The following is a 12,833-nucleotide window of genomic DNA, read 5'->3' as shown; positions in this document are numbered from 1 at the left end:
ATTCCAGAATAAATTGTTGGAATATAAATAAGCTAAAGCAAAATATAGAGTAATATTTATATAATGTGAGATGCAAGTCTTTTAAGCATATGCAAAAAACCCTTCATAAATAAATGCACACGAATGCACTAAATATCTAGATGCCATATGCCCAATAAACATATATGAAAAACAAATTTTACTTGAAATGCATCCTAAATACCCATCTCAAGTAAATAGTACACATCTTTGTATAAAAATTAGCTAGGAAAAAAGCATATTATTTAGTGTTAAAAGTGGCAATTGCCATGTATGGGAAAGTTAAAAAGATAAAGTACAGAAAGGCAATACAAATTGCTGTCAAAAAATTTCAATTGACAAATATTAAAATGAATGGGTACATATTTTAGTGATCCGCTATACTTTTTTAAACCTTGAAACATAAGAGTGACAATCTCAATTTGGGAATTTCCCAAGTAACATACATATGTTCCTTCTTAGCTGAAGGGTAAAATATATGTGATACTGACTACATTTAAGATCAGATATTGAGGGGCGCCTGGGTGGCTCAGTTGGTTAAGCGACTGCCTTCGGCTTAGGTCATGATCCTGGAGTCCCGGGATCGAGTCCCACGTCGGGCTCCCTGCTCAGCAGGTAGTCTGCCTCTCTCCCCTCTCGTGCTCTCTCTCTCTATCTCATTCTCTCTCTCAAATAAATAAATAAAATCTTTAAAAAAAAAAAGATCAGATATTGAGTATAATTTACATTAAAATGTATGGTGAATAAGAGGTTAACTGTTCAGAAACCATGGAAACTTGGCCATGCAAATATTTTTTAATCTCTGCTATTACTAAACTTTGTTTCCTTTATTTATTTAGAAAGGTAAGTCAGTTCAACCAACAATACTTGAAGTCCTACTCTGACGGTCTATGTTTCAAAATAAATAAGCCAATACACATGTAAGTCCCCACTTACACTATTAAAACTTTGAGGAGATGGACTGGTAGGGAGTTCAACCCTCTTCTGATGGTAGGAAGACAGCTGGATGAGAGCACTATAAAATATCTTGCCCTAGTTATCTGGTAGGTCTATGGCACACACACAAGACTTGGAAAGACAAGGCTTTGGGAAAAATTCAACCCCTTCTTGCAATGAGAAAATGAACCAAATATGCCATCAAATGATGAACCAGCAGCAGACAATTTGTGAACCAAGAAAGGAGAATCAATAGTTAAGATACAATAGTTACCATTCTTGGGCCAAACACCACACTTTATTATAAAGTATATCATATGTTAAATTAGGCTGAGAAAAGAAGGCCTTGTATCTCCAAAGCAATGATTCACAATGGATTTGATACCAGGCTCAAAATACAGTTTAGCTGGACTTCTCAGGGGGATCATCCTTTATCATTCCCCTGTTCAAAGAGCAATACTACTGCCATCTATTCCTCTATTACCCAGATTTTTTTTAATCCTCTGAAAATCAACACATTCAACACTATTGACATACTTTTTATTGTGTAGACATTAGAAGCAGGGAAAACGCCTGTCGCCATTTTTGTTGTAAACACATAACACAGTGTTTGTCACATAGCAAGCAATCAACAAACATTTGCTGAATGAATGCATGAGTGCTTGTTATGAGTCAGACATTACATTAGCAGCTAACAAAATTCTCAGGAATTCAATAATTTTCAGAATTCTCTATTGATTTTTCTTGGTGTAATTAGGGTGATTAATAGAAAAAGCGGAATAAGAGAAACATGGCTCAATTGAAAGTGTGGCTTCATAATTGTTATTAGCAAGGACGAAACAAAACACCGGTATATATATCTAACACTGTTCTTTCCAAAACCGATCCGGCTTACAAATCCTACACAAAATTTAATTAAAAAATGAATAAAGACAAATGAGCCTCAAATGGCTTATGGACATAATTTTTATTTAAGCATGGGCTTTTAGCTTGGCTCACCCTAGAGTACAACCTTTTAGTTAGGTTAATAGAGAGTTCAGGGCTACGGGGCCATTATAATGTTGCTGGTGTTGGTACAACTTCATCAGAAGGTATGAGTATGACCCGCAGGAAAAACAATCCACGAAGAGAACACAATGAAAACATCCACTGTTTTACAAATCACTCTGTTACCACAGACACGAAATGGCAGTTACTGTTAGTAAATCAGCCACAGAACACTTTAAAAGAACCTTTAGACAAGGAGCTGGGACCTTTTGGGAGATAGGGTTTTCATCCACAATTTTTAAGTAGAAAATATTTCAAGGTCAAGCATTTTTCTTATCCACAAAACAACGCTAAACCAACATACATTTTAAGGAGTATATTAAAGGAGATACAATATCTTTACAACTATCTTCTTGAGTAGGTATCTCAATGAATTTTCTGCAGAATATAAGTAGCCCGAAATTCAGCAGCAAAATATTGCAACATAACAAGTAAATAGTGTCAATGTGTTATACTGTAGAAGAGAATACAAAAAGGAACGATAATTTAATCATATAAAACATGATACAGAGCTGAAATACAGTCCACTTAAATAGCTTTGTGACCAAGAATGTTAAATTCTGTACTAAATGCCATTTTTAAACATAAAATCTCTTAAATTTTTGTGCTTAAACTTTTTTTTCCGTTAAACTATTTCTTATTTTCAATACTGCCACTGTAACTGATATTACAACAGATCACAATTTTCACGGACACAGCAACATGAAGACATTTACTCATGAGAAAATAAGTCACTTGTCATTAGTTCACAGTGTGGGAAAGTGGTGTGCACTCGGTCGTAAGAAGGGCTTTCAGTTAGTCACCAAGTCCTTCGCAGAATTTTCCTGATATCAGATGCGGTGCGCGATTTAAAAGAACGGGAAGCAACACATCACATGTTGGAAGGAAAAATAAAAGTTGTGATTCTTCATGGGTATCGTCTAAGTGACCTCCGTCTTCTGTTGTAGAAATGCCTGAGCCCATGTTGTCGTGAAAAATTCATCATGTAATTTTGTTTGCGAGTGCTGTTAAAATCAGAAAGGACAGAGGCAGGGAGGCAAAGGAGAGAGAGCATGTAAGTCCCATCATGAAAAAAATCTAGTCTGTGTTCTAAGTTACCCTGCTATTTGTCTGAAAATTTTCATGGTTAATCGGTCCTGCTGACAATGCTACCCCAGGACAGGATAACTAAAGGTTGACACCTGCATTCACTGCCTTTGGCCTTGAAGAAATCCCCTTCTTTTCATTAGTGAGCTCCAAACCAGAAAAAAAATAAAAAAGGTAAATTCTCTTGACTCACAGTGAGAGTGGACTGAAATTGTTTTGGCTTTTTGAATTTTATTCTTGACCTTTTTCTGAACACTTGGGTGGATTTCATTTGAGAGGAAGTGTGTGCTGTACCCACTACCTTATTTAGACACATCTTTAACAAGTAGGAAACATAACTTGATTCCTTTAGCAAACATTCTTGTTTAAAGCTTAAAAAGCAAAAAAGAAGTTGTTAGCTGAATCAGCTTGACCTTCCTATTTCATTAGACTCAGGGGCAAAATAAAGTAAGTTTTTCTCACGGCCTTCCACAAACAGTAAGCATCTGGGGTCTAGAAACATGGTCTTATGCAAAAGACATTCCACTGGAAAAAAGATCATAAAATACTAAGAAAGTGTAATCGACTGTATAATTGACTGTATGTGTATGTAAGTACATACATGCATGCATACGTACATACTATACGTGAAGCTGATAAAAGTACTGAAAATTTCTGTGGGAAATTGCACAATATTGGTAGACATAGCTATTAAAAGTTTCGGTACGGAAAATATACTTTAAAAAGGATCATAATCTATAACATCACTGGAAAGAATCATACTCCTTTCACACACTGACCTGAGTGACAACATATCTCACTGTGGCATCAAAACGAGGTTTTGAAATGTGAGCCTATCACTACTTTTCAAATTCACTGAGTCTCTTCAATGCTGTCTGGACACAGAATTTTTCCCTCCTTAATTTCATGGAAACATAAAATGTATCTGGAGTGGGATGATGTCATGTGATGTGATTCCACCACGAAGGTCAATATGACATAAGCGTGAGTTAGGATAAAGAGGAGGCAACGGGTGATTTTGCACCGAGCAGCATATTCCGGGTTATTAATGATCAGTATACTAGGCAAGGTGTAAAATGGTACTGTTTTACATAGTATGTTATACTAGGTATTATATTTAAGCATATTATACTAACATTTGTAATATACAAAAACCTTTAAAATGAGGGTTTTATAGTTTGATCATTAGAAAATTTATAATAAAATGTCTCAAAGGAAAATATATAAAGTGAATGTCATCAGATACGCTTAATCAACAAGCAACAACATCTATACTGAAAACCTGATAAAAAGACTCACAGTGATATATATTTTATAAAATAAAATGAAGTGCTAATAACTTTCTACTCTAGGTTTCTGTTTTATCAAAATGCTAGAAACTATAGAATGGAAGCTAGAATATACTCTGAAGACACTGTAGAGAAAAAAACACACAACAATCAGGTTTATCTTCAGTCACTTTACTAGCCCTCCTTCCTCCCGTGATGTTGCAGTGTTACATGTATTAACGAAGTCATCGGTTTCAATTCCATAGTTGATGAAATGAATTTATCCACTATTTATTATCAGCTGTAAGTACTAATTGCTGTCTGGTTACAAAAGAAGGGCAATGACCTTTTAGTCTTGAACTAATTAGTCTTGAACCAATCAAGTGTTAGAAGAATCCTGTTACCTCTTTCATCACAAAATGCTGGGACTGGCACTAGCCATCTTCCTCCCAGCACGGTAGGTCACCTTGTAGCCCTCTTTCCCTTATTATATATTACTATATATATATGTTATTATAGTGGCCCCCTAAACTAGCCTCCTCATTCTCTCTCCTTATGAAAAAAATGCTGCTGAACAGAAACCATGAGATCCTGAGAACGTATCACTGAATACACAATGGTATGTATGTGTGTGCGTGTCTTCCCACATACATAAAGTGCGTTTGGCACACCAGCCTCAGTAAACTTTCCCTCAAATGTTGGCTTTACTTTGGTAACAAGCCACTCACAATCCTCTTGTCTGGGGAGCCACATCTAAGTTAACTTAGCCAGATACTTCAAGTCCTCTACATGTTTCATCTTATTCTGTTTGTCCTTTCTTCCACAACATTCCCATACAGACTGCTCTATTCAAACTTACCCCGAACCTTTTCCATCCGTCTCACTGGTCAACCCCTTACATCACTTCTTAAATTGCTACATTTTTTTCCAAGTATCACATCTTATGTATTGCTCACTGAAGGGATTGCCCCCCAACTTTGAGCCCTCATAGTGCTCATCTTCTGCTTTGAATGGAGATTGTGTTCTGTTGGGGCAGTGGCCTGTCCCCCAAGCCCCCCACCCCCACACCACAGAACTGAGCCTCCTGCCTCACCCGTGGGTGGTCAAGGCATGTCTGTTGAACTTTTGGTGACTTACTGATTGGATTCCTGTTGTAAATCATTACTCTTTAACTATAAAGAATAATTGCAAGGTTAAAGCAATGAAAATTATTCTGTTGAAAACACGTTTAAAGATATAAGGTACTCAAAGAGAATTTAAAATAGTTAAAATATTTTACATAGAAAAAAACTCAGAACATTCAAGATATTTAGTTATCCCAATGCAACCTAGATTGACACGAAAGTGACCTCAACATATGGGAACAAAGGAACATTCAATTTTTAACAAAAATTGATGTGCATGTTTAATGGCTTTAAAGCAACTTCTCTAATAGAACTATTGACTCATTATTCTCCATCGCTATTTATAAGAAAATAAATATTAACAGGTTGCAGATCTTTAATACCTTGACAGTCCAGCTTACATCTCATTAGAAGGCATTTTGATTCATTGGATACCCTTTAATTTTGAATAAATTTAAATATCAGCAGCATATCTTTGGATCCCTGAGAATGTTGATGCACACGTCTGTTTGCTAGAGATGCCTCGTGTTTATCTAGTCACATTCAAAATGGCCAGATTTTCAAAGCATTCTTGAAACTAACTAGTACTTTCATATGTAAAATAGAAATATTTCTGGAGTCTGTTTAGGTCGGAATCTAAAGAAGCAGGTTTTTCCAGTTCATAAGCTTTTTTTAAAATCAAGCACCGTGGGAAGCTATACCAAACTGCTGTCTGCCTCTTAGGCCATTTAATAAACTGATGTGGTCATTAAACAGATATTGTGGCTTCTGAAATGTCTAACTTACAGGATTGGGCACTCTTAAACAAGTTGAAAGATCTCATGTTTACTTTTTTTTGTGTGTGGAGCCTGTTTTTGTCTCTGATACATGTAGATATATAGCTACAGATAACCTTATAACCAAATAATAATAGGTGTGATGGAATTAAGATTTGTTTTTCCACTGCAATTACAGGGGAAAGTAATTTTTTATTATCAGTCCAATGAAGGCAGGTAATGTTCATCCTAAGGCATATCAATTACACTACTTGACCTATCGATTTGCTCTGGCTGTGCATTGAACTTGGTCCATTTTTAAATTCTCCTACTGTCAGTCATTGAGCGAAGGGAGAATGAATATCAGTGGCATCTTGGAAATGCTAACTTAAATGTTCACTATCGCTGAGTGAGTTTAGGGACTTAGATGATATGGAAATATAAGACGCTTCTCTGTTTCTGCATAGGAAATACGGATATTGCAAGAATTTTCTTTTCTTTTTTTTTTTTTTTAAACATTTTATTTATTTGACAGAGAGAGGCACAGTGGGAGAGGGAACACAGGCAGGGAGAGTGGGAGAGGGAGAAGCAGGCTTCCCACGGAGCAGGGAGCCCGATGCGGGGCTCGATCCCAGGACCCTGAGATCATGACCTGAGCCAAAGGCAGACGCGTAACGACTGAGCCACCCAGACACCCCGGATATTGCAAGAATTTTCAAGAATGACTGTGCTCTTTTGAACTGTTACTCCTCACTGGAGCCAGTATCTTAGGTCATTAATTATTATGAAAAAAGTTCTATTGATTTTTAATGGGTTCTTATGGAAATGGGGAAGACAGAGACTTGGTAGAAGTAATCTGAGCTCATAAAAATGTAAGTATTTTTACTGATCTGTAATTATTTATTACCAAAACATATGATACAATAAATAACACCTCATATGAATGCAGAAATAAGAATTCAGTGAATTGTCACATCTTCCAGAGAAATATTGGTGAGGGTCAGATGAGAAGCTGCCGATCAAACTAATCAATGAAACTCCCCTGCATAGAGGATGCTGGATATTTCACTTTCAAGACCATGCATTTTCAGGAAGGCCATACAGAAATAAGTGTAGACTCATATATCTCACAAATGTTGAAGATTTCATATCTATTTTCTCTGTTAAGTGGTAAGGAGAATAATATCTGGTAACATGTACCTCAGGAAATTGTAAGGACTAAATGGAAACTTCTAGCATCATATGCAGATGATTAATAAATGATATCATTTTAACTTCTTTCCTAAGTCTTAAAGTATCTCCACTAGAGGATAAATGCAGCTACCTATTAAAGAGGGCAAATCTTACCTAAGAATAGGATCTAGAACTCACCAATATTATGAATAAGTCTACTACCTTCTGCCAATTCACTTATTAATTTAGAATAAAATTAAAAAGTCAAGTTACCCTCACTCATCTCCAGCACAATAGATCTTTTGAAAGACATTACATTTAATCAGAGCCCCTAGGTCTTTTGCACACATTTCTGGTTTTAATTTCCCCTCACAACAAGTTTATAAACTATGAGCACTTCAAAAGCACCTAATACAGTCCCAGGCATAGAGTCAAATTTGTTACCCAATGAAGCAATGCTGATTAGCACTTTGTCTACGCCCAACATTGCATATACATTAGAGAACTGCCACAAGGTTGCTGAACCCTGAGTTTACATGATATAGGTTTCAAATGTCCCAGTGTATCTCAGTGTCATATATAACTTTGTCCTCACAATTTTTTTTTTAATTGCAAAGGTCTTTGACAACACTTCTCTTAATGTAGGTAACACTGATGAAACTATTGGTCAACAATTACCCAGGATTAGTAAGAGGACTTACCTTACTCTAGTGGAAAACCAATGACAGCAAATAATGAAATATAACACAAGTTAAAAAATGCCTTTCAATGCATGCAGCACTGTGATTAGTCATAAAAGTCTGATCAGGTTTAGATGCAATATAGGATTTTTCATCTCTTTTGAAAATAAAAATTAAAGAAGTTATTTCTTATTCTTCTACACCTAATATATACATATATTTAACTTTTTAATGTAATGCAACATGCAATATTTGCTCATAACCGTATGTCAAGGTACATGTAGCTTAGTACTACATTTGGCATAAATGTTGCGTATAAAGTATAAATATGAAAGTAGTAGTTAATAACTGACATTAATTTTGCTATCTGTTTTTTCAATTATTTACATTTTAGAAAAATGCTTATTTCTGAATATATTAAGGAATGGGCTTTAAAAAATACAGAAGTCCACTACATCAGATAACACAGTCAAATTAATAAAGGATAAATATGCTTTGCAACAAATGTACTATGCTTATTTCCATAAATCATTTGTGCCAAAAATGACAGTATTTTGATAATGAATAGCATGAGGGGATGGTCATGATGGTACTCATATTATTAAAATCTGATAGATGCGTTTAAGACCATAGTTAGCAACATACTGGTTTTCATTCCCAGTAAATGTGGTAAAAATTCACTTCTTAGTAAATCAATTCACAAAGGCTCTTTACTGAGCAATTTGCTTTCAAGGTACACATGCAAAAATTGGCCCACTTCATTATACACATGACAGGTTGTGACTTAAACACGTACACAAAAAAATGTGATGTGTGAATGAAATGCATAGTTGGGTGAGGGAGATTCTTAGGATAGAAGGATGAGTGCCCAAGAGAAAAGATTAAGACCAATAATTTTCTTTTATCCTAAGAAGAACCCCACCAGCATGGATCTTGTGAGGGGTCTGCCCAAGTGTGTTCACAAACATTTACTGAAAAACGTTCTATGCTAGCAAATGAATTCAGAGAAATTAGGTTTCTGACATGATTGTCAGTGACTGTGTTATGCTACATCGTTCAGACTTTACAGAATAAGGCCTTTTGGTAAGCTAGTGAGGCTGGGAAAAAAGTCATTTGTCAATTCAGTCCATCTGTTTTATGCCAGAATAGCAGGGGCCAGTCATCATGAAGTGCTTTTCATGGGCAGGTTTTATTGAAAAACATCACGAGAACGAAAAGATTTCACTCTCAAACAAGCATAAAGCATAAGTAACTTTGCTTGTTAAATGATAAATGGTGCTTTTTATCTTTATGGTGTGGGGCCTGTCACTCTGTACATCCATATTTATAAAATGCAAATCCTTCCACATGGAGCATGTTAGAATTAAGCCATGAGATTACACATTTATTATGTATGTTGTCAATTTAGGATGCATTCCTTAAGCCTTGAAATATTTTCAAAAGTGCTGAATTTGTTCTCATCAAACTCTTTTCTCTTCTTAGTTAATATGGGCAGTAGTGAGGTTAAACTCAAGATACCATGCATGACCACAATTTTTCTTTCTAGGGATTTTTAGCATGTGTTCCTAGTGCACATGCACAGAAGCAAAACTATGGTGATAAAGCTAGATTAGGCCAGTCTGCACTCAGAAAAGAAAATACATTCTAAAAATGTAATGGTTTTCCAACCATTAGTTGCAAAAACATATTAGCAGCCCTCTTTGCAGTAATCAGTTAGGCAGGGCTTGTATCTCTTTAGATTTGCATCCCAGTCTCCTCTCCTGTCCACACTTGAGGAGTCAGCCATACTAGTTTAAATAACTAAATGTTATCATATAAAAGTATAGTGAATTCGAGGATATTTTGAATTATTAGGGATATATGGGAGTATTCTATCTATTTCTAAATACACATTCACTGTAGCAAAATTAAAATTAGCACTATTTGTGAATCATGAAATTAGCCTTGGATAGCTTCTCTGCGCCTCATTTGGTTGAAAGACACTCTGGAAAATTATTTTTCTGAATTCTCTGGAACTTTCTTTTTTATTTTAAGCTTATCAAATGAGTAACTTAAAGTAATTAATCTAGCGCTATCAAGGGCATATTAATTAGTAAATGCCTTAAAACTTTTGACTCTTCTGAAAAGAAGTACTTTGAAAGGGTACAGTGATATAGAAATGTTAAATCCTAAGACAAGAGCAAAATATCAAAACGATAGTTCTGAAAATATACTTTCTCTGTATTGGTATTAAAAGAAAAGGAAAGAAAACCAAGCGACTCCTTTAATTTTAACAAATTTTAAAACGTCATTAAAGAGATAGCATTTGCTTTTAAAATTACCTGTGTAATATATAAAAATAAAATTATATGGTGATATGCGTGAAGCTATAAGTTTTAAATTATTCACTGAAACTATTCATGTGTGGCGATGCTCATTCCTCACTCAAAATGTTTTAGTGCCCTGAAAATCCGAGAGAACCATGCAAGGTAAGAGCAGACAGGTGCCTGGTAAGTGATAAATTCTTGAAAGTACTAAAATTCTGGAGATGGAATCAAAGTGAAGTCTTTACAAATACAGATTACTTCTCCAGAAAAATACCGGAAACAATAGGTATGATTGATATGATAGATTCCAGAGAATCTGAACTTGACTCTTACAGTAATATCATGATGCTGGTGGCTGCTTCTAAAAATTTGTATCAACACCAGGCATTCCAGGGTAGGGAACAAAGAACAGAGTTCTGCTTCAAAGTTGCAAAGGGGTTGTTTCATACCAGGGGAGGATATTTGCACAGCTGAGCCCACCTGCTCTTTAATTTTGTCTAAGGGAGGGTATTACGGTGATGATAAGCCTCTGAAATCCAAAACCAGTAACTGAAATTGCTTGGCTGGGTGGCAGGAGAAGAAATAGGTACTCGCACATATGATATGTCTACCCCAGGGCAGTATTAGCTGCCTTCTTTTGAGGACTGTCAAGTTTTGAAGTTTCCATAGAAGTTGGTAAGGCTTTGTCAGGCACAGGAAGCCCCATTAATGTAAACTGACTTGGCAAGAGACTTGAAAGATAAAAAGTGTTTATTGACTCTAAATCTGATTCTCAACCAGCTTATTAGAATCACCTGAGGTGCTTTTAAAAAAGACTGATGCTCAGGTCCCACTGTAGATCAATTTAAAATCAAATCATCTGTAGGGATGCTTCTTCCAAAAGCTCCTAAGTGATTCTGATGTTCAATCAGATTGAGAAGCACTGCTCTGAAAGGAGAGTAGTTGGGGCAGAAAGGTTGTAGGGTTGGTTTTTGGTCTATCTGGACATATCTCTGGCCTTACTGTATATATGTATGCATTTTAGAGCCCAGGTTATATTCTATTCTCCTGGAAGAATGTGTTCTGAGGAAGTCAACGTCTAAGTAAAACATCAGCCTCATGTATAGATCCAAATCAGTTTGGACTGTTTTTAAACTTCAACTTTGTCTTGTGGAGGCAGAGCCCAGCAAGTTGTCCAAAGCAGCAGAGCGCACAGTGGGGGCTTGTGTAGGGACCAGGTTGCTCTTGGATTTGGGGGTTGATATGGATGCCATGCAAGCAGGTGCCTCAGTGAAAACTAAGACGAGGACTAACTCAAGACTGAAAAATTCAGCTCATGGCTATGATTGAAAGAAAACAAATCTGGTAGTTTGCCTACCAATCAATCATTTAAGTTTGCTTTCAAAATGACTGAAATCAGCCAAAGGACTGATTTCATTTTCGGTTTGGTAAACAGAATGAACATTTGAACCTATCTACCGAGAAGATTCGCCTCTCCTTGCCAACCACTTGGAGCCATCAGTCCGAACCCGTCGAGACATAAGCATTCCAGTTCTACAGGAACTAGATCGTTAGAGAAAAAGCAAGTCATCTCTCTGCAGAACAGTCAACCCGGCTAGGTGAGAGCAGTGCCAACTTTATTATATGGGAGAAACCACGGGGGAACACCCTCCACGTGCTCGATGCTGGGGTTGGTCAGGGGGGGATCTGAAACCACAAATTCCTCGCTCCAGTGGCCATCGCGTCATTGCACGGAAGTATGCCTTGGGCATCTGTGGCTCAGACAGGTGTTTGTACCTGGGCGCCTTAGCTAGCAATAGACCCCTTCTCTCTTCAGGATGTCATGCCATCTCATAAGGCAACCCAGATGCAGCAAAGACATTGTTTCCCATTTACCTCGAGGCTTTTGTGTTATCCAATTTCACTAATATGGTCAAATCCGCAGATATGTCTTTTGCTTATTGAAGTTTTCTAAGGCATATTAAATTGCTTTGGGGACTTTGCTACTTCAGGTTGACTCGAGCTACAGATTGTAGTTGCTGAAGGGCGTAGGCCAAAGTCTCGTGGGGGCTTCTCATCAGGAACGGTTGTTACTGAATTAAGGAGCGTGCCATAGCAAAAGAATTTCAAACCTTCCCGAAATGGACATGGGACGCTATGTATCAGATACTCACAGGACGACCTCCACATGGTCCAAAGCCCACTGATCATGACCTGTTCCATTGTGGCGAGGTTGCCACCAGCGCAATAAAACTCCTTTCATCCGTGCCTCCCTGGGTCACAGAAGGACAAAGAGGTTACGCGCTGGAAGACAAAACTTTCTGGTATGCCATTTCCAGACCTCAAAGATAACAGGCCAGTCTAAATCAACACGACTGAGGGTACGGAATTCGGATTTGCTTAGGTCACGGTACTCTTCTGAGCAGCATTAAATTTTAGTGGCCACTGAAGGACTTGTAGT

General features: G+C 36.9%; 1 protein-coding gene across 2 annotated transcripts in view; it reads right to left on the bottom strand.

Annotated features, from left to right (window-relative positions):
- Window positions 1-1,908: 1,908 nt before the first annotated feature.
- Window positions 1,909-12,833, bottom strand: part of RELN (reelin) — a 516,612-nt gene continuing 505,687 nt past the window's right edge. Inside the window, exons 63-65 of one of the 2 annotated variants that reach the window (XM_021682888.1) lie at window positions 12,547-12,645; window positions 8,109-8,114; window positions 2,632-3,005 (exon numbers count right to left, since the gene is read on the bottom strand). In XM_021682888.1, coding sequence (XP_021538563.1) covers window positions 2,909-3,005; window positions 8,109-8,114; window positions 12,547-12,645 — 202 coding nt within the window. In that variant the 3' untranslated portion in view covers window positions 2,632-2,908. Of the gene's footprint in view, window positions 3,006-8,108; window positions 8,115-12,546; window positions 12,646-12,833 lie in introns of both variants that reach the window. The other variant, XM_021682887.1, reaches the window with a different exon arrangement.

This window comes from Neomonachus schauinslandi, chromosome 12 (genome assembly GCF_002201575.2).
Source record: "Neomonachus schauinslandi chromosome 12, ASM220157v2, whole genome shotgun sequence".
Lineage (NCBI taxonomy): Eukaryota > Metazoa > Chordata > Mammalia > Carnivora > Phocidae > Neomonachus > Neomonachus schauinslandi.
The sequence above is the reverse complement of the archived record's forward strand: the minus strand, read 5'-3'. Positions and strand labels throughout refer to the sequence as shown.